The sequence below is a fragment of the Eutrigla gurnardus genome (assembly GCF_963514095.1).
Source record: "Eutrigla gurnardus genome assembly, chromosome: 4".
NCBI classification, from domain to species: Eukaryota; Metazoa; Chordata; class Actinopteri; order Perciformes; family Triglidae; genus Eutrigla; species Eutrigla gurnardus.
The window spans coordinates 10,489,914-10,517,245 of NC_139918.1; the positions used below are offsets into that span (position 1 = coordinate 10,489,914).

Consider the following 27,332-nt stretch of genomic DNA (forward strand, 5'->3'; position numbering starts at 1 on the left):
TGCCATCATCATTTTTAATTTTTAATAGAAATCTTTTCACCCTCACACAAATTGCACTTTTTTTTTTGTTTTTTTTCTCCAAATGGACACACAGTCAGCAGTGGACAACTTACTGGTTGACATCTTCCTTATACACCGTGAACTGGCTAAAAGAAGGAGAAACAAAAAGAATAAAATAAGAGACATCTAACTTGATCTTACCACCACTTTACTATGGCATGCATAGGTTTCAGACCTTATTCAGAAAGAGACAACAGACACTTTGTCTAAGAAGTTTTCTAAACGATTGCCGTGACTGCTTGCGATCCGAAACAAAAATAAAGAAACGAACCAAAAAGGAACAGAAAAGGTCGGTTGGTTCCACAGTGTTGAATTGTCAACTCCGGACCTCTTGGGAAAAACTAGAGGGAAAAGATGGATGTCGTGTCTAGCGAAAGCCTCGGCATTCCTGTTTCTCTGCAAGTGGCAAGCGCGATCACACAGGCTTCAAACACACAGCTGCGATGTTGTCCTCCTTAAGTATTTGGTTTTCATGTTAACAGTGCTGCTGACAATACTTATGGGTTTTCTCGTTTTACTTTCCCAGTCGATCCTTTGAACACTAAGAAACACAACAAAACGGAAACCTAGTGGGAAGAGGACGCTGGCCTCTGCGGGATGATGGGTAGACGCGGGTGTGTTGGAGACGAGCAGACTTTTCATACCTGAACGCTGTTTCAGCTTCGCAAATTACAACGTGATGGCAAAATGCTACTTGTTGAGCGACGCAAAATCAAGGTCGACTGAAGGTGAACCAGCTCGTTGAAGGTTGGCGTTAAATAGCACGCAAACGAAAAGAAAAACTAGCAACAAATTTCCATTCTGCAACCCGACAGAGAACTGAAATGAAACTTCAAAAATAACACTCAATCATATCCTTGGTGTTGTATTTTTCTGCAACCTCGCCTACATTAGTGAATTTTGGAACTGACTGTTGATGTCCGAACTAGTTATGTAAGTCATAATAAGCTGGGGGCCATTTTTATAGTTGTTTCGTTGTCCAGTGGTTCCCAAAGAGTGTGCTGAGGTCCCATAAGGGCCAAGAGGTGGGTTTTCATGGGAAAAAACTAAACTATGAAGGGCTGATGCGATTTAAATGACTTCGGGAACCACTGGCTTCAGCGTTCTTTAGGTTTAATCCCTTTCGCGTGCGGTCCCACGCAGGTTTGTCTGTCCGTGCACATCCCAAATTAATCTACGCAGATGTGGGTGAGTGGAGAAAATTGCGAACTTTGAGAATGTCCGTTTGCTGCGGGGAGAAACCTCCATGGCGTGTAAAAAGATCCAACGTGTCCCGGGTGAGGATTTTACGTCAGCTGATGTCCATGTGACCGTCTCTGCGTGATTTACGCGCTGCCTATGTAAATCCGTATGCTAGTCACTGTGTCGGGTTTCGAAGACGACTGATCGCTGTGACAGCCAACAGCAGTGAGACATCCTCCTTTGCATAATCCAGGACAAACAGTGTGTGGTTATGAAAAGTAGCATGCTAGTTGGGATTAGTGCTAGCGTTAACAAGCCAACTTCAACTATGAGAGTAGAAGCTCGTTAGCTTAGCTTGTTCAGTTCCACTTTGGGTTGAATACAAACTTGTCACATATGTCCCAGAAATACATCTTTAATTGCTAATGACTGAAACAGACTTTTTATCAGCGTTTAGGGGCTTTGAAAGGTGCCAAATACGAGATTGGGAGCAATTCTTTTGCCTCTCAATGGCTCAACATGGCGACAGCTGAGCCAGCGGCTTGCAGCTAGCAGTGCTAACAGCATTAACAGTGCCAACTGTTGCAATGGTGCTGACAGCCAGCGTTTACCTGAGGGGGAAATCGGAGGTGGGTGCTACAGCGTTATCAGCTGTAATCGCCGTATGAGCGCTGTGCAGAGCGGCGGCCATCAGCTAGCCAGTGAGGCACACTCACATGCACTAAAAATACATCAACAAAGCAAGAAGCTCCGATAACAACACACACAGAGGGAGAGAGTGACTTCATTCTCTGCCCAGCTAGACATTACGACACTATATCTTTACATCGACAATAGTAGTTTGATGCTGTGTTAATGCTCTTAATCCCGTATATTGCACCTTTAAGGCCACAGGTCTACGGTATTGCCATCAGTAGCGCACCACAGATGTTTAAAGCACGTCGCCTACCAATGCCGGTTCTCAGTTTTCAGTCAAAAGATGGGAAACGTCCAATCAGAGGCTTTAAGCAGTTTGCTCAAATGTGTCTAAAAATACTTTCATCCTCTCGAACAAAACTAAACTGTGAGTGTAGCTGCAGTATTATTACATTTCCTTACACAAAGAGGAAGAAGAACTCAAGTTTCAATTCAACTTCAAATCAAATGCAGTTTGTTTAGAGGCCGACGTCATAGCAGCTCCGTTTTCTGTTGCCTGTTTTTTTTTTTTCTGGTCTGTTCGAGTGTGAATAGCCCGTCGCTGTGCTGCTAAAAACGAGTCCATCTGTAAATCGAGGCCCAGTTTCTGTCCGCTGCTTGTTTGGACTTTCCTATTCTACACCGAGGAGGAACAAAGGGACATTTTTGGCTCCTGAGTTCTTTGTGGGTTAAGGATTAGTATAGACATCGATACGAAAATAAAGATTAACAATGTTTGCATCAAACCTGCTGTGCAGCTGGGGTTTTTGGGGGTAACAAGTAAAAATGGGGTCAGGGATCATCGCAGGGTTCCTACACAGGATTCTTTCCCATTAACACATTCAGCTAGGCTGAAGTAAAAACAGAGTTTTAGAACTTTTTTCTGAAATCATCTGTTTCACGACTTCAGAGAAGTTATGTTTTCCAAAATCTTACAGACGTGGAAATGGTCAAATACATCAGCTTCCCACCTGCGTAGAAACCCCAGAATCAACAAGACGGGAGACATAAAAACGTATACAGACTAGGAACAACCAGCTTCAGTAGTCACTGGTCTCAGTACAAAGCATAAAAGGATTGGGATTTTTTTTTTCAATTATTTCCTTTCATTTGATAACTAAATATCTCACTATTGATAGAATTCCATTTTGTTAAATTCATATATAAACGTTAACATGTACACACGCTCGTCACTGGTAATCGGTGGGATCGGGACCTTTATTATAATAAGTGGAACTTGCTCTTGCTGGCGTTCAACAAATATACTGTGAATGCAAGTAACAATAATTAATATAATGATAATTAGATAATAATAATAATAATAATAATAATCGGCATCTGCACCATGCCTTGTAAACCTGGAAAACTAAAAACAAAACAAGAGTCCGGTAACCACCCCTCCCACTTCGCCCATGAAAAACAACAAAAAGAAATTTAAAAACAGGGAACGTTGAGTTGAGACTGTAGATTCTCTCTGGCTTCTTCAAAGTCCCGAGTCCACATGCGTCACACAGATCTCCGCCGATGTCGAGTGTGTGTGTGTGTGTGTGTGTGTGTGTGTGTGTGTGTGAGTGAGAGAGAGAGAGAGATCCCTAACGGAGCCTTGCGTTGGCCGTAGTTTGGAGCGCTCAGCAATCCTCGGTCCTGTTTTCAGCATCAGACTGCCTCCGTGATGGCATGTTATGAATGCGCATCTTTGCCTGGTAAGCCAGGTTTACAGGGACCACGCTAAAAGGTTGTCGGCCATGGCGGTCACTCAGTTTTCTTCCGTTTTTTTCTTCTTCCTTATCCTTTATATTTGACCTGGGTTTTTTTCTCTTTTTGTTTGTCCGCACTGGTTCGCCGGTATCTGCGGCGAGTCCACACAAGTTGGGCACTACGAGTATCTTCAAGTCGGCTGCTCTTGGTTGCCGTCCCTGCTGTCAGTCAGAATGATACAGACACCAGCCCCGCAGGGCTGCAGATGGGCCAACAAAGGCGGAGGCATATTTTCATATTTACGATGGAAAGGGAGGTGGTGTGTGCACACACTTTTTTTTTTTTATGTATGTGGTGCGTGTCACAATCTAAAGATCTGCCCAGAAACGACTCCTGATCCTCAGCGGTGTTCGTGGACAGAAGCAGCAGATCAAGAAGCGAGTGAGGTGGTTAATTTTCTACTACTTGTTATCTTGCAGAGGACTGTCTCCTCAACTAATAGGACTACACTGATGGAGGAGGTGGAAGGAGCTGTTTCTGGACAGGTCCTCAGTGTGTGTGTGTGTGTGTGTGTGTGTGTGTGTATGCGTGTGCGTGTGCACACACACACTCAGGGCTAGTGCAGGTAATCGTCCACAGAGGCGAAGGCGCAGGAGCCGCTGCCAGTTCGTGCCATGATGGCGAGGCACTGGGCGGCCTGACCCACTGCCTGGGCCAGGGGGGGCTGCTTGGGCAGGTTGTGAGTCTCTGTAGAGAAAAGAGAAAGAGACGGGGAACAACAATGTCAGAACTATGACACGACCAATGAATGACAATGATGATAATTTGTCTAACCTTAGCAGGTCTGCTACAGTAAAGCAGACAACAACGGGCAGAAGAAACCTTTTAGTTTCTTGAAAAGTAGGCCCCAGGGTTGAAATGACCAAGGCTAGATGTAATATGGACCTACCTAATATTGCACTGTTGAGAGTGGAGCAGACCGGCTCTCTCTGAATGGCATCCAGCTGGTAGCCGACTGGGCTGCTCCAGGGGTCTGAATAGGCCAGCAGGCTGAACGCATCCTGCAGCAGGAGACAAACAACAACATATACATTCATTTTCTCCTCCATACATGTTCTCAAACTTCGACAACATGTCTATCCATGATGTTCAGTTCAGAGTTAGATGAGAAGATTGATATCACAAACAACTCTCCATGAAGCTCCCACTAGCTTAGCTTAGCACAAAGACTGGAAACAGGGGGAACAGCTAGTCTAGTTCTGTCCCAAAGGGAACAAAATCCACAGACCTTTATGTTTCATTTGTACAAAAACAAAAGTGTAAAACTTTCAAGTCCCAGTTTTACAGTAGTGTATGTTTTCCAAGACCAGTTACTTCCTGGTAATGTGACAAATGCTGAAAGAGTGTGATGTGGCGTTTGTTAGAACGGGGGCATTTATGAAGCCAGTGAGGGTCTAAAAAAGGATGCCGTCAAGTTGCATTATGGGACATGTAGGGTCCAATGGTGCGTTTAATGTTGACTTATACTTTGGACTACATCCAGCTCTTTAAAAAAATGTGAGTCCCCCAACTACACAGGAGGTACAGGGTACAATGCAAGCAAGATCCAATCCTACAGATCCTACAGACTCTATAGTTAATGCATCCTGGCATGAATGGATGACAAGTCGCATTGAAAACAACCCAGCCTCAACGGTCTCTGTGTTACCTTGAGCATCTTCTTGTTGGCGGAGTTCTTGCCACACTCGCGGCGGAGGTGTTCGCTCATGCTCTGGAGCTCCCTGCCAAAATGGATCATCCTCTCGATGGCTGCCTGGCTCCCGCCGCACAGCTGCCTCTTGGACTGAGTTGACTCGACCTCTGCGATGCCACGGCCAAATTTGGCGTGCAAAATGGACATTTTAATGTAATGACTGGACATCTACAGCACAGCCAGCTGCAGTGCTTACTCAGAAATGTGCAATGACAGCAAGGGTAGGATGAGCCTCCAATCCTTGATTGCCACCAAAATTACATTTATGTACAGAAAGGATGACATGGTTGGCTTCATACAGAGAAATGGTAGGCAAGTCACCAGCGATTCATCCCAGAATTGTAGATGTTAGACAACTACTGCCAAAGATGCTGCCAGAATACACTGGTATATAAACGGGGAACAAATGTGCTAAAAGGCTACCAGAAATACATTACCATGCCTATAGACCATTTTCTGTGTATGTTAACAGCAATTATGTATTTTGTGAGCTAAGCCAAACCGGTGTCACACAGGGACAGTTCTGTAGCAGCGTGGTCACATGTGAGCCCCAAAATCACATAGAATATGGATCCTCTGGACACTTCTCCGATTGTTTTACTAGTTTTCCAGCGGAAGACGGTCTGTCTGACATTTATAAGCGAGCGATAATCCATGTCACAAGTTTCCTGAACCGTACTCACTGTACGGATCCAACTATACAGACGAAGTTACAGTGGACGGACAGCTGCTATATCTGGTGGACAAACCCAGTATCTATACAAAAGAAAAACTCAAGACATACAAAATTAATTCAATCAAAAGTTGAAGAGTTTGCCATCATTTCCAGGATATTCAATGCAGAGATTTGTTAAATGATTTTTGTGCGACAGACCAACGTACTAATTCATCACATTGTAACACTAATGCCCCAAGGGTTAGCCAAGTTCGTGCTCAGTCATAGTTGAAAGTTAATCATATTACACATATTACTGAATGGCTCATTCATTCATTGAATGCTTGCATAAGTGAGTGGTGCTATAACGTGGGCTAGCTAAGCTGTTTATGAGTAATATGGTTTGTTCTGCTAACACGCTAATGTTGATCGGTTGGTGTTTACCATTATAAAATGCATAAAATAGCCTACTGGTTTTAATTTGTTGTTATTATAGATGTATCTTTGTGTGTGATTCACAGGAACTGATATGAAATGAGCTGCAGAGACCAGAATTCAAGATGATTTCATCTGTCCAGTCACTCGGTTTCATGCATTTTGCTTCAAAAAGGGCATCTTCGACATTCGACATAATAATTCTGCCACCGCAATACCGGTGCAAATGGAGTGACATAAATGAGACACTCCAAATTGATTTACAGATTGTCCAAATAAGTCACTAATGCCTCCAGACAGACACTCTACTCACCCATGTCTGCGTCACAGTCGTCGGCCTCGGTGGTGTGTTTGGAGCTGCCGTTGAGGAAACCGTTGGAGGACGATTCCGTCACTCCGTTGGTGAAGTGGTCAACCTCCATATCCACATCGCTGCTGAGGACAGAGTCAGTCAGTATGTGACAGTTCACAGGAAGTTCAGCCATTCTTCCTCACTGAATTTTACATGTTGATTTCATAGTGTTACTGAAAATTTGCTCAATTTCTTTATTACTGGTTTATCTGATTTTGTGACAAGATAGTTCTAATTTCCTGGTTAACATATCTAATAAACCAGGTTCCCTGGCCTGTTGATACCTATTTATCGGCACAAGAAGTCAACAGAATTTTTAAGGAGTCAAGGTCAGCAGTGTCACACCTGTAACCACACCCAAGGGTGATGTCACAGTGTAACACCCTGGAGTACACTTCTATGTCTCTGCAGGTGGAGGGGATTGCTGTTTAATCACTCTTTATGCCTGTATTTTGTTATAAGGTCATTTGTGCCATTAAATACAAACATTTTATCAGTTTATGGAATCAATATAAATGAGTATGAGAACTAGCTACAGAAAGCCCTTTTTGTTAGTAAACATGATTAAGTAATACTGGATAGCAGGTTCTGTTGGCTTTTTTTCTTATAATGATTGAAAAAAATACGAGTTCCCTTCAATAAGTACAATTGATCACTCTCTGGGACGGCGAGTGCTACTTGAGAGCATAAACATCAACCAACAGGATCATATAAGCTGACCCCTACATCACTGGCAAACTGCTTCACCATGGGGAGAGCAGTCAGGAGCTCCAGAGAAGATGGAGAGCTAGTTAACTTGTCCATCTCCAGAGCTGGTTTGTTAGCTAATTAGTCTCTGGAGCTCCCACTTGCTCAAAGTAGGGAGGAGCTCATATTCCTTAACCAGTGTAACGTTAGCATCAAAACATGTTGGAGTTAGCAAGGATTGCAGACTATCTTAATGCACACACACACACTTCCAGCTGTGATAACATTCAGCCCAACGACCCTCCGGCTTCTATGAATTTCAGGCTAGTACCGATACGGCTCAACAGTCGCCATAAATTAATGATTTCCAGCTTCTTCTAGTAAGTCTTTCTCATATTCATACTGGGACATGTTTGTGAAGCTGTTCTCTGACCAGTATCTTCTTCTGTACATTGAATTGCGGATCGTAAACCAACGTTGAGCTGCATCTCATACAAGCTTGTTTATCTCACCACTTCCTGGTTACACAGTCCAATCAGAAACAACCAGAGAACCTTTGACCAATGGGACGCAGCCGCAGGAACAAAACATCTACGAAAGTGTATACTGCATAGACTTATGTACACAAAATTGGTTGAAGACAGGGGGAATCTCTGCTAATGGAGAGAAGTCAGCATAAGACTGGTATGGTCCTTTCAGCTCTTGAAGTTAATGTGGGTTTACGATTCGGTGTTCCTAGTTTTTACCAATCACAGTAAAGCATAAACTCGTCTTTGAGGCAAATTAAATGTGCGCGTTTTTTCCTCAGTACCTGGTTATGGGCTGTTGGCTGCGGCTCCCGTTGAGGCTAACGTCAGATGCTGGAGGGGTGGAGCCAGAGCCTGGGGGGCAGGGCTTGTGACTGTGAGGGGAGGAGCTGTGGCTCTTGTTTGACGTCACACCATTACAGCAGTTACTGTCAAACCCTAAAACAGCAGAGTGAAAGATGGATATGTTTTCAACTATTAACAAGTGACTTTAAGCTAAATGTAATTTAAGTGTTTAGCATACTTTTCTATTATTGCTATCTGATAATAAACTCAACCTCACTGGTATTCTCATACCAAACGTTGAAACAGAGGAATGTTTGTGGTTCTATGCGATTATAAAATGGTGCTCATCTGGAAACATGTCAAAGCTGCATGTGATCATGCTAAGCACATATTGCAGCACAGATACAAGGCTTTTACAAGGTAACTGGGTGTATGTGAATAGACAGATCAAAGCTGGACTGTACCTGGGATGTAGGGCTGGGAGCTGCTGGCTTTGTGGCTGGGGCTGCTGAAGAGCCGGGGAGAGCCGGGGTAGCTGTCCTGAGACTTTGGGCTGCGACCTCCCAGACACCTTACCTCACTGTCCGTCCCATTCACCATCTCTATGAACTGTCTCACCCTGAGGACGCACGGGAGGAGGGAGGACAAGAGCATGAAAGGAAGTAGGTAGCAACAGAAGCCGCAAGGAAAGCAGAGAGAGAAGGACAAGAAAAACAGACTAAATGAAGCAAAGACTGGATATAGTCATGACACAATTATCAGTTTCAATAGCTAAAAAAGGCCACAAAAATTGTAAAATAAAGACCATATTTCAACATGCCCCTGATTAAACAACAGTGTCCAATTCCTGAGTAATAAGAGGGTTCCAATTGTTAAATTTGTTTAAGTTCAATCAGATGTGAAAATTGTGGTCTTACTTGAGCATGAAGAGAAGGTCTGGATTCCTCTCTAGGAGGTTGGGATAGAGCTGCTGGGTGGTCTCGATTGCCTCGCCCATTCTACCTGACAACACCAGCTTCTGGATCTCTGCAAAACAACAGTGAACACATTTACAAGAGGTCATGCTTATACTATGCTTCTCCAACTTTACATGTGTTGTCCCTGCAGATTTGTTTTATAATAATATTCTCCCCATAGATTCATATTCATAGAACTAAACATTTTGAACATAAATTCAAATCTGTGTGAAGTCACCCTCTGCTGCTCCAAGCAGAACACTTTTTGTCATCTAGCGCCTTCCTCGTAGTGACCACAACTTCTGTTATTTGTGACCTGCAGACTGACAATATTTCTGGTTCCTACTTTTTAAACCTAGTACCAGCATCACCTAGAGGCAGGCCAACAACAGTAGTACTCACTCTGTCGGTTTTTGATGGAGGCCAGCTCCTCGTGCACGGCCTGATCTGTGGATTTGGCAAAGGCTTCAGCTGTGGCACAATAACTGTGGTGCACCAGGTAGGAAGCCACCATCCTGACGAGACAAGAAAAAAAAAAAAAAATGCACTCAGTGACCAGACGCAGTAGCAGGAGAAATCAGACAGACCATTACGCTTAACACATACATTCTCTTCATCTTGTCACAGTCATCCGTCATTACATCTAACGAGGAGGAACATGATTGATTCATGTGGTTTTTTGGAAAGAGAAGTGGGGTTCAAATCAAATGAGCGCTCAGATGGGTCACAGGACGTAAACAAGCAAGCAGTGTATTCAGATTCTCTAAACTATTACATGTAGAGATAAAACTCTATTGTGTGCACAGTTTCCCTGACATTTCAGATGTGCTCACGTAGTTGGACCAGGAAGCTGGATTGTAAACTGTGTTCAGGTTATTACTCTGTCGACTGATCATAACAGAGATGGGTTGATTTTCGTAATGCCGGTATGAGCTTATTTTATTAATGCAAACCGGTTTGTCATCATGACACACAAAAAAAAGGAGCCTATATTAGCAGCCTGTGCCAACAGCGTGATGGCACTAATCCCAAACTTACTGCATTAGTAATAGGCAATATAACAATGCGATTAACATAACATGACCAGTGACCAAAACTATGAAAATAAGAGTTGCAATGCACTGGAATTGTCCTTTAAATACACTATATTGCCAAAAGCATTCACTCACCCATACAAATAATATAAATCAGGTGTTCAATCACTTCCATGGCCACAGGTGTATAAAAGCAGCACCTAGACATACAGACTGTTTCTATAAACATGTGTGAAAGAACGGGTCGCTCTCAGGAGCTCAGTGAATTCCAGCGTGGTACTGTGATAGGATGTGTATATATATATATATATATATATATAGATATATATAACCTAGTACTGTGATAGGATGCCACCAGTTCAACAAGTCCAGTCGTGAAATGTCCTCACTCCTAAATATTCCACAGTCAACTGTCAGTGGGATTAGAACAAAGTGGAAGGGATTGGGAACGACAGCAACTCAACCAAGAAGTGGTAGACCACGTAAAATGACAGAGCGAGGTCAGCGGATGCTGAGGCACATAGGGCCAGATTTACGCATTTGCACCCTATTGAGGCGCAATCCGTTCTCAGAGCACACCTGGGTAAACGTGCAGATTGCATGCCACATGAGCGGAAAGAGGCAAGTAGTGCTTTCAATATGCGCTCGTGGGAGGGTCATGGGGGAAGTGGGAGCTCCACACAAAAGATGGGAGGATACGCATAAAGTGCGCCTAATACTGTATATTCCCATGCATTTACAAAAACTGCGAGTGAAAGTGCACCTCTATTTTGCTGCGGAAATTCTCCGCCTCTTAAAAGCAGGTCTAAACCAGGAAGCACCACACGAATCATATTTTATCAATCATGCCAACCAGAAATCCTCGTTACAGATTAAGCAGCCATGCAATACTACAGCCGTTTTTGTTTTCTTGATTAGTTTTTAGTGAATGGTGTATCTTTGACTGTTTGCTCAGGTATTTTTCCTGGTCACGGGCACGGATGCCTCAGCAGTGTCTGAATGTTTGCCCAAAATTATTTTATCAAGGCAAATGGACTTAACTAGCGGCTCTAATGATAGACCTAAACAGGAGGGCAGCAGCGCTATTATAAGGGGAAATGCCCGCGGCTGGTTTCGCTCATCAACGTTCTGTTTTACCCCGTCGCCATGGCAGGGTGTCCCCCGCACCTACCCCCCTTAGCTGCGCGAGTTTGACAGTGCGTGCGCGTATGTATTAATAATAATAGTCATAATAAACTAATAGTAAAAAGCAGCCATCCCCAATTAGCGAACCACGGGCCAAATCCGGCCCGCAAGAGCAAAGTGTCAGGAGGGCTCCGGCTTGGTTCGTCACCATGACATGACTCAGGAAGGACTCAGGGATCAAAATTAGAAGCAGCCGGTGTCCACCGGCCAAAGATTCCTCTTCAGAAGTTGATTTAGCTGTGTGACTGGTAGCACTAATAAGCAGCCTGTTGCATTTCAATTAGCTAGTCAAACTAGTTAGAGGCTAGTCAACGCAGTGGGAATTCCAAAGATCCTTTTTTTTTTTTATCCAATCCAAATCTGCAATTATTGTGTTGGTGTCTTACTTCTGGATCATGGACTGCCACTCGCCCTCACGCTCTCCGATGGGGAAGCGGTCGATCTGGGCCTGGATCTTTGTCCTCCACTCACGCATGTAGTCCTCAATGTCGAAAACAAAGGGGTGTTGGCCAAAGTTTGCGTCCACCACCTCGCCTGGAGTCTGAAGGCCCACGGTTGGGTACAAGTTAGGCTGCAGCAGGGAGAGATTAGAGTGTGTCAATATTAAGGAAGACATGGGAAAGGGAGTTTGGGATGGCAATCTGGGCAACAAATCACAACAGGAAACAATGAGAAGCAAAAACAGGAAAACTGAAATGCTCAGGAAATAAGCTTTTGTCAACAATTATCCCATTACAAGCCGGTTCGACAATAAAATTGCAGTAGCAGGCTGCCGGGCCATCTTTTCACGGTGTTAACTGGTGACTCTCAGCTGAATGCGTCTGTGTTTGCTTAGTGACGGCAGCTGGTGAAACCACCCACAAAACATGTAGGTGTCCTCGTTAAACGCCTTCAATCAATTTGAAATACATCTGTTCATCATTGACGCCAACCATTTATGTAGGTTACTACAAGCTGAAAGTCACCAATTATCATGGCCACTCGTTATCCGACACACCCGTTGCTCTGAAACGGTGGTGTCTGAATTCCATAGGGCTTGAGTCACTGTCAGAATATCCATTATGACAACCGAATACACAGCAACCAGGCAAACATCACAGTCAACCCAAACTGATTTTAAGAGGCATTTCTGAAAATATTTATATCATTGCATGATTTAATGTTTTGCTTGCTATACGAATAGTACAAGTTCTGTTCTGACACATGCACCATTTATACTGAACTTTGGTCTTAGCATCGCAGCAACAGAGCCTTCTTTGATACAAGCATCCTGGCATTGTGGAACCAGAAAGTGCCATGTGTAACACAATGGCATTGATGGTAGTGTGATGTATTAAATACGCATCAGAAATGTGATTACCTCCAGCATAGCAAAACAACAATGGCAGGTGAAATGAGAGTTGAGTTTCCTTTGCTCGTTATGCACATTTACACGAGGCTTCTAGCACAAGCGATATTGCTGTGCATCAAAACATGCAAATTCTTCTTTTGGGCTCTTTAAATCCCCCATAGCTGGATTACGCACATAATGTATCATCAAAACGTCACATTGTGTTCCAGCTTCCGAGCTCTCCCCAGTCACACTGAGGTCATCTCGCCTCCGAGACTACATTTAATGCCAGCTCAACAGCGGAACGACTGACGCCCCATTCCGTCTCTTTTACAATAACAACGTTGCAGAAAAAAGGAATGATCATTCTGCAATAAAAAGGCAGTGTAAAGCTGTGTACACACCGGAAGAACTGCCCGACTCGCGTCGGTAAATTCGGCGTCGGCTACTTAATATGGCCGACTCAAACAACGACATGGGCAGTTCACACCTACGGATTTACAGCCGACGCCATACGTTCCGCGCTTGCGCGAGATGTAATGTCTCCAAAACAACAGGCGGCGCTAATCTGTATTGTGGGCCAAAAAACACGAAAACCGGAAGTAGGCGGTCCTCTCTAGACCACCTTCTTCGATTCCACTGTTTATCTGGTATGTTTACCATCGTCACGTCCGGGCTTCACTGATTCGCTAGTCAAGCTGCTAGCCTCCACCAATCAGAATGGTAAAAGAATGACCGACTCGAATGGCGGATTACACATTTGAATCGGCTGAAATGAACGCCGACGTGGGCCGATTCGAGCGACCACACCAAGGAGACTCATGTCACGGACGCCGACTCTCTCAAAGACGCCGATTTTCGGTCCAGTGTGGACCCGCCTTAAAAGAGGCTTGTGTTTCTACAGCAGTCTAGAGAACTTCTACTCTTCTACTAGAGTATTACCTTTTTCAATGAATGAAGCGGTACACATTTTGAAGCAGCAGCGGCAGTCATTCCTGCAAACCCCATCCCAAAAGTTCCTGTACGTTAAGAATGTACTTTCGCCCCAACCAGGGGGGAAGTAATCTGTCCCCAGAACTTATATTTAGTTGTTTTTTTTTAAAAGTCCATGACATCTATGACGACAGGATGAGGAGATAAGCAGGAATATGCCATCCGACCAATCTAATCGCAGCCTTGATTTGATCAAGGAGGTGATGACTGACAACAGGCATTCACCACAATGACTGTGTGTGAGAGATTGTTTTTGGACTGATACGTCCTGAATGTATCACTGCAGTGATGTTTAAATTCTTAGAAATCTATATTTAAAAAAAAAAAAAAAAGTTGATGTTGATGTAGTGGCATTTGAGTTTGAGATTAGATGCTAATGATATTTGCGGGTAAAGGAACTGGTTTAAAATGAGGGTTAAGAGTAGGATATGGGTTGAGAAATAAATAGTCAATCAAAGTCACTATAAGAAGAGTAGAACAAAAGCAATGTGTGCGTGTCTCTTAGAGTTGGTCAGCTGTATGGAGATGACGCACTTCACTACACAACTCTGGAGGAACATGAATGTCTGGCTCAATGCCCGTTTTGCTGCTCAATGGATTATTGTTGAGGCTAAGTCTCTTATTTTCTTCGAAAAACAGCCGGCCCCCATATTAATTTGCTACCAAGAGAGAAAGACGACAACTGCTTATAAACAAGTGTCTCCCACACACGACGATGTGGTTAATATGCACGAATCACATTAGAATTAATGTCCTGTTGGTGTGGGAGTTGTTCACATAATGAAGCAACTTCTAATAAATTATTATATGGCTGACATATACGGACGTCGGACATAAAACCACCTTATGATAGGACAAGGCAAACATGCAAGTATAAACCAGTTATTAACATCTAAACCTCACAAGTTTTCCAGCCTCCAATACAGTCAACATAGTGTAAACATTTTGGCTACATTCCGCAGGAAGTCAAACATTTTATTCCTATAAACAGCCTTATGTCCCACAGTCCTGATTATTATGGAAACTTAAGATATTGCATTACAAGAAAGGAGTGAAAAAAATGTGGGTACTCACTGGTAAGTCTGTGAAGGCAATGCCTGCAGAGGAAGAGAGAAAGTATCAGCAAGAAGGACATACAGTTTTTCAACAAGAATGACTAAAAAGTGGGTGGTATATTAGGACTCCTCCATAAATGATTGCACATAGACTTGCATATTTATGCACATGTGTATGGTCTCAGAAGGACAAGGAATTAGAATTGGAACTACTAGAATGTTTCTTCAGTAAATTTCTTAATTTTGATTCATCAACCACTTGATTAGACACCATTTGATGGAAACAATGCTATACAATTGTAAAACACAGAATTCAGACAAATTAGAATGGAAAACAGAAATTAGACAAATTAAAATGGAAAACAGGGAATTTGGAAAAAACTAAAATGGAATCTGGAAAAATTAAAACTGATTTTATAGGCCCTAACCACTAGGGGTGTGAATCTTTGGCTTCACAGCGATTCGATTCAATGAACGATACAGTAGTTGGCGATTCGATTCGAGGACAATTTCTTTTTTTTTTGTAACGATTCAATTCCGTAAACCACGATTCAATTCAGTAACTTGTAACCAAAATTCTATATCCATTAAATAAACTATCTGAGACTATTTGTATTCTTCTGAAAGGTGAAAAAATAACATTTATTCTATAAAAAAGGAAACCTGCATAATATTTTATGCTGAATACAAAAATGTAATTAAACATTGCTCCGTTATTTTTAACATTTTCAGTAGACTACATGCTGGCAGGGGAGAGAGTGTCTTAAACGTATTAAAAAACATTAATCATAAGTAAGAATCACGATTCATCCGATTAAATGCATTTATATCCATTATTGGTGAAGCCAAAACGATTCATTCTATTTATTTATTTTAGCCGATGGATTTAGTAGAATCTATAGGACTGACAATCGATTCATCGATTAATCGAATTAATCGTTACACCTCTACTAACTACTAGTAGTAGTTAGGCTTGGGCGGTAGTACGGTAATACGGTAAACCACGGGTCTTAAAAACAGCAACGGTAAAAAAATGCAATGCAGAGAGAGAGAGAGAGAGAGAGAGAAAGAAAGATGGCGAGTCGCACCGAGTGACCTGGTCTCAAAGAAGAACACGACTTCTGCACTTTGGCAGTATTTCGGGTTCCGACCTAATGAGAAGTAGAGCTTAGTTCGGGCCCAGAAAATCAAGCCCGACCCGAGCCCGTTCTGTCTGAACCCGGACCGACCCGACACATTAACTGTAATTAAGAGCCCGAGCCCGATTTCAACCCGACAATTATTTTTCATGCATGAGGCTGTTGTATGTGTATATCCGTGGGAAGTGGGGGTGCGGCTGCACCACTACTCAGTCACAAAGATATACAAATCATTTTATAGGCTACGTTAGTGCCGTGATTAGGATATGACAGGACAAAGCCGACACGTATGTTATCGCCTCCTCCCACTACTCACTGGAAATGATCCCGTACCTCGGACTGTCCTGATGACTTGCTCAACGTTAATTGTCCTGTTTTTAATTTATCCTTTATGTTAAAGTTCCATGTTGCACTTTAGCGTAACTCCCTTATTCTTTGATTTAGCTGCACAGAGCGGAATAATGTTTATGCCTAGCCTTCTCCTCAGATTAGGGGCCGGGTTCGGGTCGGGCTCGGGCAGAAAAGCTCAACTCTAATGAGTTTGGTGACGTCGTCTGAGCCTTACGTCATCATTTTTAATTAGTCACGGTAATGCCGTATACCGGGGTAAAATAGGGAGGAGGTTTGACGGTATCAAAATTTGGATACCGCCCAACTCTAGTAGTAGTGAACCAAAACATGGCCTAAGATATGGGATTTGTTAATCTATTGAAGGCAGTTCTCTCTATCCCAGGGTGCTGCTCAGATCTGTTCAGATTGTGTCATGTCCTTTCACTACATTCCCTGTTACAGTTACAGAACTTACCCAACTTCTGTACAGATACAAATAAGATATAATGTAAGCCCGACAGGCTGTTGGTCATGTATAATAAAAAGTACATTCATGTTACTGCTTTGGGGTCAATTCTTAATGTAAACATTAATAGTTTCAATAATGCACCAGATTAGAGGGTTCCTTGTACAATTTAGTTCACCCGCATTAGTTCTATGAGAATCTATTTCATATCCAAACAAAATTGATATTGTAACTGAAATATACCTAACCAAATCGATATTGAATCGAATCGTAGATTAAATCGAATCCGGACCTTGTGAATTGGAATCCAGACAATTTGGGAAATCGGTTGCGATACCTAGCCCTAGCTGTAACGTTACAGCTATGCCATCGGAAGCGGGTACCACCATTCCTGGGAAAAAATTCTAGAGGAACCACTGAATACCAATACATTACTTTTTACTGAAAATACATTTCCCACAGAACCATACAATAGAATATATGCATTGTTATTGTATTGACTATGGTGCTCCTTACCTAGGCTGTGGCCATTCTTTGTGTAGAAGCAGGTGTTGTTGATGAGGTTCACGCAGCAGCCAATCACGTCACCTGTTGTAAACGTGGGTCCGTAGGGTTGCCCAGTGCCAGACGAGCAGAAGGAGTGCCCGTCATCTCCGTGGTAACCGTATGAGTGCTTGTCCCAACCTGACGAGTTTAAAGAGTCAGGATAGGCTTAAATAGGAACACACCAACACCAAATGTCAACCACTCAGCCAGATGTCACTCAAATATTTCCGCTTTGATGAGCTGGCCCTCTTATCGAGGCACGCCTCAAAGAATTACCCAGATATCCCACTGGTGCAGAGCTCCGTTAAATTCTTCTCCACATCTCAATTTGCTGAATGGTGTTTGTCATCTCCATTTGACTTTTTCCACATTATGGAAAGACCACATTCATTTCTCCTGGCCCCTCCAGCCTTATTACACATATGTAGAAATCCTTTACCGGCCTCTACAACAATACCAAAACATGCATATGCAATCAGATAACTGACAAATAGCCCATTGAATGAATCTCACTCAGTCACACCTACACCCAGTGCATCCAAGGCCAGTCTCTACCAGACAAAATGACACCCACACAAACGCAGTTCAAAACATCTCCGGTATAATATACTGTAGAAACAGACGGTGACACATGCAAACAGACTCATTTTTCTCAACACACCCACAAGGCAGTGGCAATAAACAAAGAAAACAAATGCACACAAAGTGTCATCCTACCAGGGAGTCTGTTCATGTTTACACCCTGAGCGGAGAGGCCGATCCCCATGTACCTGTGGGACAGACAGGTGAGGATTTAGTTGGACAAAGGGTTAACCCAAAAAACAAAATCATGTTTTGTTGATGAATAGCCTAAAATTAAAATCTTGGATATTTGTCTCCAGCAACAAACGGTGGTGTCATAATACTCAGTTCACATTAGGCTTGGGTCGGTTTAATTATTTTCAAATGAGACCGATAATAAGCCAAAGACCAGACCGAAAAACGTATACCGACCTTTCCCACTAGGCGTCGCACTTGCCAGAGCAGACCGTCCTGAGTGATACATTTGTTTTTGTTTTTTTTGTTTTTTTTTTTACACAGAAGATCCGTAATCACGGAAAGGAGAATCAAAAATATCGTACCATTCATTAATAACTTTGCGGCGCTGCAACGGATGTCTCTTTTTACAAAACTTCCTGGTTTCGTGGAACCAGAGAGGCGGATACAGCGCTGCAGGCCGTGTGACTATTCAATGAGCGTTGGAATTCTGATTGGCCCGTGGCTTCAAAACAGCTATGACAGGTGAACTTTTGCTCATCTTGCATATTTACACGACTCTTCAACCGAAAGCTAAGTTGCTGTGCACTAGGGATGCAACAATACAGTTAGCCCATGGTTCAATTCGTACCTCGGTTCTTGGGTTCCGGTTCTGTTTCAGTAGAAAAAAATATATATTTATATATTCAAACATTTTCTCTTTATTTTGCTTATGAGCTAAGATTTTTTTTTTTTTTTTTTTTTACATTCAGACACATTCAAGTGTATTATAATAAATAAATAAATATTTAAAAACAATAAAACACTTTCAAATGCAAAAGTGCTTCTTAGCCTTGGCGACTGGTGTACCTATTTGAAATATGCACATATTTAAAGCATGAAAAAATAAAAATGTACTTCAGTAATGTATATATGACTTTCATGCGGGGGACGCGTTTGGAGTATGCGCTTTTCATCTACACTCCGACGTCACAGTGAGATAACTCTCTGTTATCTCTAAAATCTTTTGCAATAAACATCCCACTGCACTTGTTGTGTTCTTGTGCTCCGTTTTTAACTGACCGTTTTTAACTGACCGTTTTTAAATACCTGCTCAGCCGTCCTGCTTCCAGGACGTTGGATATTTATTTCTCGGCAGCGGGGCGGCCCCATTTTGCGCACCGCCTGACTTGACACTCACCGATTCGTTTATAAATAAACGGACAAATATTATTTTAATCACTTGTCATTATTGCTGCTTATTACTAATGAAAGACACCGCCCGACTTGACACTCACCGATTCGTTTATAAATAAACGGACAAATATTATTTTAATCACTTGTCATTATTGCTGCTTATTACTAATGAAAGACACGTCGGATATAGTGCAGTGACGCCGTAGGCCCAGGTCGCTTATGTTTTTTCATTTTCAAGAACACGTCATAAGGACAAATGCTGGTTCAACCAGTTTGCATAAATTAAAGTAGTTTAGCCCCGTACACCGAACCGATCCGGTGAAACAGGATATCGGCCCACACCTCATTCACATCGAATGAACAGAAAATACTGGGATGGATGAAATACAGAAAAATAACTTTGCTCTGCTTTCAACTTGATTTCCAGTGGCTCCAACAGTGAGCATATAAACATGCATTATTTAGCATGCCAAAGTTGACGCAGTCCCGCAGAAAGAAAGAAGCATGCTGGTCGCCAAACCATTGCATACGCAGCACATCGACGTAAGATCCAAGAAACAGAAGGTCATGCTGCCACAGATTTTGCTCCATAAAAGAAAAAAACAGATGAGTTTGAAATTTTGACCTGCTGGTGGCCCCAAATGAGAAGTCAAGTGATCACCAAAGGAAAACTGAATGGTATGTGCGTAGAAAATTTCAACAAATCCATCCGACAGAAACATTTGTTTCTCTCCGACAGAGAGAGCCAAGCAGCTAATGTGGCTGAACATGTTGAAATAGTTAATACGACTTTTGAATCAGATACATTTTATCTATTATTACACCTTTTTCAAATATCACACACACAAGAGAAGCCAATTTAAAGTCGTTTGTTTTTTAATTATCCAAGTGTTCAGACATCTTGGGTCATTTAGGGTCAACTGGTTGAAAATAACCAGTTTAGTCATGCGACGTGTGGCTGTCACACACTATAAGATGAGGCCCTTTAGATGACTATTCTCAATTTAGGATTACAAAGTGACCTCTAGCAACGATGATGTAAATCATGCTTTCACTTCATCAGATTATTTTGTCCTAGCATGTTGAAAACATTATACCTTCACAAGGTTACTGTTAGTGACCTTAAACTTATATCATGGTAGTTTGGGGGGGGAGGGGTAATCCCGGTATGTGATATAATGCATGTGTCAGTGTTGATCACGGTGAAGTAGTGTGTTAGCACGTTGATATGCTAATATTTGACATGTAAGAGAGATTCAGTTCAGTTTTTCATTTCAACCAACAAAAAAAGATTACATAACTGAATGATATATTACTAGCATGATTACAGAGTGTAAAACCCAACAAAATACAAAATCTTCAAGATAAAAACACAACTGGTATGTGTACTATTTAGCTGACATTACAGCTACAATGCAAACCATTACAGAACAAAATAAAAAGATTTAGCATGTTAGGAATGTTGAGATTTTGACCTTCTGGTGGCAATCAAACAGCCTAGATGTTTTACTTTGGACTAAGGTCTAGGAGAAACGCAGACACAGCCGTCCCTTGATAATGTAATATGTGTATTTTTGTGGAGATGCTTTGTTCCGTGTCCTTACCCATCTCGACCTTTGCTGATGATCTTCACCTCGAAGTAGTAGACACCGCAGGCTGCTGGGATGGGGTGGGTCGCCCTGACAGACGCTGCATCTTTAGGGGTTTTGCCGTGACCTTCAGGTGAGGGTAAAATGCAGACACAAAAGCAACAGAATGTGATTGCTATAAATGGATACTGAATAATTGTATACTTATCAATAAGGGTTATAAATGCCGAGTATGAAGACAGAAGGTTTTTTTTTTTTAGAGCTGCTTTAGCTGATGACCACAAATTTTGATTTGGTCTTTCCATCAGCCATTTAGTACAAATGGCTGTGAAGAGGATTCAAACTATCACCCCCTCAATCATTGTCAGCCAGAACAAACAATGTATGTTGAGCGCCATGTGTGAACTGTCCGGAGAGGCAAGCCAAGAATCTTGCTGGTGCCTCACAGAATACAAAACATAGTTTGGAGACCAGTCATACTCATAGGAATCTCCTCCTGTTGAATGTTCTTGTAGTGCTTCAAGATTTGGCATGGGGCGATTTCATGTCAAGGTTCGCCTGGCCAAAATAATTGCAATTCACCAAATTACCCTGATTTTTAATTATTATTTTTTGTTTAGTTCATATTTAGGATTATCCAGATGATGGAAATTAACCACCATCAATTTATCCTATATCCTTCCATCCCTGTTCAAGATCCCGATTACAAAACAGCAAGTTGTGTAGTATGAACACTACAGCGATCTGACCAACCAAAGCTGTGTGGTGTAAACAAGGCTCAAGGGGAAAAGCAGGCCTAGTGAACCAGGCATAGGCCTACTAGATGACATCTCCATGAATACATGATCGCCTATGTCAATGGTTTGTGGATTATCACCTTCAATTCTCTGAATCTGGACCTCCTGTTTTGGGCTGTGAAGCAGCTCATTCTGTCAGTCTGTAAAGCTTATGTTAGCTCAACCACCTACAGCAGTGTTTTCCATACATAGACCAATATGTGGCACAGCACCACAGAATCCACACCGAGCGCCACAAATTATTTCAGGGTTCCCTCCCCCCACACGGTTTAGAATATCAACATTGACCACCACACATTTAGTTTATTTTTTCTAACTATTTAAAATAGGTAAAATCGCATTTAATTGTAGAGCTGCGTGCAACGCATCAGCACCTCCCCCGCTTTCGCTTCGTCTCGCTGTCTCTCTGACCCGCCTGTGAATAGCTCCCCCTCTCCGTGCACAGCCAATGCTTATGCACAGGAAGGATTGTTTTCACTGCAGAGAAGACAGCTGGCTGAATTCCCGAATTAAATCAAACTTTGCTACAAGTAGGCTGTGGTACAGTCACTTAAAGTGTAGCAATGCAGCACTCGCATGTATTTTTTCAGCTATTTGACACAAAGTGTTGGCAATGGAGCAACTCAACCAAGAAGTGGTAGGCCACGTAAAATGACGGAGCGGGGTCAGCGGATGCTGAGGTGCATAGGGCGCAGAGGTTGCCAACTTTCCGCAGAGTCGATCACTACAGACCTCCAAACTTCATGTGGTCTTCAGATTAGATCAAGAACAGCGTAGAGAGCTTCATGGAATTGGTTTCCATGGCGATCAGCTGCATCCAAGCCATACATCAGCAAGTGCAATGCAAAACGTGGGATGCAGTGGTGAAAAAGCACGCCACCACTGGACTTTAGAGCAGTGGAGACTCTCTGGAGGGACCAATCACGCTTCTCCATCGGGCAATCTGATGGATGAGTCTGGGTTTGGTGGTTGCCAGGACAACGGTCCTTGTCTGACTGCATTGTGCCACGTGTAAAGTTTGGTGGAGGGGGATTATGGTGTGGGTTGTTTTTCAGGAGCTGGGCTTGGCCCCTTAGTTCCAGTGAAAGGAACTCTGAATGCTTCAGCATACCAAGAGATGTTGGACAATTCCATGCACCCAACTTTGTGGAACAGTTTGGGGACGGCCCCTTCCTGTTCCAACATGACTGTGCACCAGTGCACAAAGCAAGGTCCATAAAGACATGGAGGAGAGAGTTTGGTGTGGATGAACTTGACTGGCCTGCACAGAGTCCTGACCTCAACCCGATAGAACACCTTTGGGATGAATTAGAGTGGAGACTGAGAGCCAGGCCTTCCCTCCAACATCAGTGTGTGACCTCACAAATACACTTCTGGAAGAATGGTCAAAAAGTAGGGATGCTCCAATCGTCATCGGCCGCCAATCGTTATCGGCCGATATGGACCCTAAACAGGTTGATCGGTGTGCCCTCAAAGTGCAGATCAGAAAAGCCGATCGCATATTTATATATATATTTTTTTACCCGAGACTGTTTTTATGCGCCTGTTGAAATTATATGAGACCATGTGGTTTTCCGCACGTGACCTAAATTACCTGCGACTGTTTTGCCGCTCTGTTTTATGAGGCAGAAATTCCAAGAGGTGGTAATCAACAACGTCAATCAACGACAATTTAATACAAGAGAATACGGCGAGTATGAGAAACAAGCCCGGGCAAAACAAATCCCAAAGACACCCGTCACTCAGCTCATTTCGCTATTGCTCTTGATAGAGCATGTAATGTTTACACAAATAAAAAGTTGATTGTGGTAAATAAAGATCTTGATTGTATTTATTATTTATATTAGTACAAATGGTTTAACCACTTTAAGTGGTGCACAAGGCTAGATTGTAAATACAGGACATTGAGAATTATTATTATTCTCCCATCCATTCTGTGATCGGTATCGGCAGATTTATGATTCCTTTAATCGGTGATCGGCCCCCAAAAATGCTGATCGGAGCATCCCTATCAAAAAGTCCCATAAACACTCTTAAAGCTTGTGGAAAGCCTTCCCAGAAGAGTTGAAGCTGTTATAGCTGCAAAAGGGTGGACCGATGTCATATTAAACCCTATGGATTAAGAATGGGATGTCACTTTAGTTCATATGCGAGTCAAGGAAGGTGAGCGAATACTTTTGGAAATATAGAGTAGTTTGGACACTTTCAAATCTGGAAAATGTACTTATGTAGATAAAAATAAATCTTAAAATGTAAAAAAAAAAATTATTTATGACAAAATAGTTGTCAGATGAATACACCATTCAGGTGAAGAAATACATTAACACCCACAGAGCTTATATTTAAAATGTTATCAACATAATGTTCAGTTTCAATTAATCTATTTACTATTTTTTAGATTAATAATTTAATGTCAGAAAATTGTGAAAAATGCCAATCCTCCACCAAGATAGGCTAACGTCTTAAAATGTATCGACCAACCAACAACCCCAAACTTCACAAAATATTCAACTTACATAAGAAGCCACAAATCCCCACTTTTGAGAATATGGTACCAGCAAATGTTTGGCCATTTGGCTTGATGAAAAGCTTAAATGATTAGGCTAATCAACCACAACTGCTGACGAATAAAGAATTAATTGACTAATTGTCCCAAGTCCCATAAACATCATGATAATGATTACTAATAACCTGCAGGAATAATGTAGGGCACATAACTGTCATTGTTTTATTTAGATTTTTCAGTTTCCTTTAATCTGGGATTCTCAAATTATATTGGCATATGTTGTGTCATCAATGTTGTAAATGTGTATTACTATTTTCTGCCATACACGTCCCCTCACTTTAGGGGCAGAGTATAGTTGTTCAGCATTTCTGAAACATTCTGGAGAAATGCAAACAATGTCACCATATTCACCTGACAGATGTATGACCTCATTGCAAATAGCTATGGATTGTTTTCTAGACAAACGTCTCAAAATACCGCATTGATGTTCTTGAGGTTCCAATTACTTTTATGACTTCTTAATCTGATGATTTTTTGGTCTGTAAAATAGTGAAAACCAACACGTTTGCATTTAAGTAGCTGGAACTAGTAAATAGTTGGCATTTACCTTTAAAGACTAACTTTCAATCAGTCATCAAAATAGGTGCTGATTAATCTATACTTTAATTTTAGCTCTAGTCCCTCTGATTGTATTTGACTTATTTAGTGTTTGAAAATAAGTGACAATTTTTTGTAATAACTCATGGAATATCTTGTTGGTTGGTTTTATATAACAAGGTGTTTACTGAATAATAATGACTTATAGACCACACTACCTTGTACACAATTTAATTGTATTTTCAGTTTATGTTAATCTCAGATTACATCTAATGAACGCCAAACTGCTAGGAATGTTGACATTGCAAAATGTAGTCAGTCACAGACTAAAAAAAATAACTGTCATAGGAGGTGATCTTGTTTTACTCTCTAGTTCATGTAAAAGTGTTTGAATGCTAAAATGACATACCTGCTGTGAGATATGCAGGTGAATGTGTTGTATGGAGACAGAACATTCTAGCTGTAACAAGGAAGAGTGTGCGTAGAGGGCCTGGTCAGACCCATTATAGTGGAACACACCCAGGAAGCACAGTTACACCTTTTTTTCCTCTTTTTTTTTTTTTTTAATAAACTCTAGGCTCTGTTTGTAGGCCGGCACCAAAAAAAACTCCTGATAGCTTTGTTAAGCAACTCATCAACCTGAATGTCACTTGATAGATTCTTGATATTTAAACCCTCAGAGGCAAACAACAACCTATCTTTGCCTGTCACGTCATTAATAACTACTCGAGTTACTTAGTCTAATCATGACAGTCACCACTGCATTTCCTGACAGTTAATGACCTAATAATGCTGTTTAGCTCATGCCCGTTTTGGCTAACATTAAAATGTATGATTATGTGGCTCACATCGAGCCACACCAGCAAGATATGCATTGGTTTATGATGGTTCGACATATACATGTAATTAATTTGATTTCAAATGATATCCTGACATAATCCGTCGTGAAAGATTCGCGGTGACCGTTCATAATGCTGACATACGAGTTAATAGGGTAACGTTAGCGGGGGAGCTAACGAGCTAGTAGGTCAATTTTGGCTGTGGATACACCTCGCCAGCTGGTCCTGTTGCAAGATGTCCTCTGCCTTGTTGTTGATGAAGCCACTAGCCTAGCCTACTTTGTTTTTAGCCACAACGGCAGCTGGCTTTCATCCGCTAACCGTCGAGCTAAGCTAACAGTAGTAAACTTGACGTTGGCCCTGAGCAATAAAGTGCTAAACTCGAGTGTGTATTTGTGTCATACCTTTATAGTGTACACGGAGATTGTTCTGGGATAGGCCGATGTAGCTAAACTTGTCCTTTGGGCTCCAGGAGCGGGGAAGCGGAGTCTCGTTTTCATTAACGGCTGGATAGAGCCGTCGGAGTCGCTGGTTGAGCTCCTTTTCCTGCTCGTTCAGAGTCGAGTCTCCGTGTACAACAACCGACATAAGAAACCCACAGCCCGACGACTGGCCAGACATGGCTACGATACGAGTTTTAGTAAATGGGCTTGTCAGCAACAAGCCAGATCCACTTGTGTCCGTCAGTGTCAAGTTTTAAAGGCAGGTTTAGCAAAGCTAGTTAGCAGGCTAAGCTAACTGGCTTCGCTGGTCGTAGAAAAGCAGCCAGAGCTGGTTAGCCGAGTAGCTAACCTGGCTAACGCGTTTAGCTTGGCCAGCAAAGGCAAAGCTATCGGCTGAAATGGCTTAGGTTGACATTAGCTGAGACAACGCCACAAATAGAGACACTAGAAGGAGACTGCCTGCCGCGCAGGATTGAAATAAAGTAGTTAAAAGACAGAAGAACAGGTCGTCGTTGGGAGCAAAGTAAGAACTAACGTTAGCGCAGACGGATGGAGTAAGTATAATGAGCTCAGCTAGCTTCGATCTTTTGTTTGTTGTCGGAGCGTTATCCGCTAATCTGATTGGCTGAGAGCAGCTAGACTCACTTCCTATGGGAATGTGAAATAAATACGCAAAATGAACAGTGAACATAGCAGATACACAGTGTTGAGTGAGCACAGATCTAAAACTGTGTCATCCTTGGGTTTAGTTACGAGGTAGACACATCGTCAGTACTCTGAATGAATCACATATTCGTCAGTATTATTAGGCTATTATTGTTACAGTTCCTTTGTATCTGTTGTAACTCTACTTTATCAACGGCAAGCAGCTTACTGTACACTAAACTATATAGCGTTTTCTACTACTTTTCTACTTTACCTGATGTTGACTGCTATATACCTCCTGTCATGAGCATCTTTCAATTATCTTCCACTTTAAAGGAGCACATTAAATTGCCACAGAGGAAAGTGGAGCTGCGGCCCCCGTTGGCCTCCTGGTTCATCCTACTCTGTGTGCATTGTGTATGTATCCCTAATACCTTTTGAAGAGTTCTTGATTTAGCAATTCATACATTGTCAAACTAATGGGCAGTTTAGAAAACAAGTATTAAAATGAATGTAGCAGAGATATGGTCTTTTTTTTTTACTGCACACATTCTTCTATCTTGTATTGAGCACGTTTAAAGCACTTGGTGGGGAAATATCACGATCTTGGCACTCGTGGAAAAAATCAACATTGAATGTAA

General features: G+C 42.1%; 2 protein-coding genes across 3 annotated transcripts in view; one reads left to right on the forward strand and one right to left on the reverse strand.

Moving 5' to 3' along the window:
* On the reverse strand, positions 1 to 26,633 carry ranbp9 (RAN binding protein 9). 2 transcript variants are annotated; one of them, XM_084008821.1, is made up of 14 exons: positions 26,008 to 26,633; positions 20,880 to 20,991; positions 18,061 to 18,113; positions 17,314 to 17,481; positions 14,882 to 14,904; positions 11,871 to 12,055; positions 9,668 to 9,780; positions 9,227 to 9,335; positions 8,774 to 8,928; positions 8,309 to 8,462; positions 6,772 to 6,893; positions 5,324 to 5,475; positions 4,565 to 4,676; positions 1 to 4,362 (listed from the first exon to the last, which is right to left on the reverse strand). In XM_084008821.1, the coding sequence occupies exons 1-14, from the start codon at positions 26,222 to 26,224 to the stop codon at positions 4,232 to 4,234; spliced, it is 1,806 nt and encodes a 601-aa protein (XP_083864947.1). In that variant the 5' UTR covers positions 26,225 to 26,633; the 3' UTR covers positions 1 to 4,231. The 2 variants fall into 2 exon arrangements, with proteins under 2 accessions (XP_083864947.1, XP_083864948.1); XM_084008822.1 differs by having other exon boundaries at positions 6,772 to 6,890; positions 26,008 to 26,632.
* basp1 (brain abundant, membrane attached signal protein 1) overlaps positions 1 to 27,332 on the forward strand; it is a 360,963-nt gene that overhangs the window by 72,309 nt on the left and 261,322 nt on the right. The window lies entirely within an intron of this gene.

What these genes read in the sequence shown, in the direction of transcription:
- ranbp9 (XM_084008821.1), bottom strand. Translation starts at nt 26,224, where the DNA reads ATGTCTGGCCAGTCGTCGGGCTGTGGGTTTCTTATGTCGGTTGTTGTA. An exon ending in AAACATGAACAGACTCCCTG is followed by an intron (nt 17,482 to 18,060) that starts GTAGGATGACAC and finishes TAAACTCGTCAG; the next exon opens with GTTGGGACAAGCACTCATAC. An exon ending in TTGCCTTCACAGACTTACCA is followed by an intron (nt 12,056 to 14,881) that starts GTGAGTACCCAC and finishes TCCCTGCTGCAG; the next exon opens with CCTAACTTGTACCCAACCGT.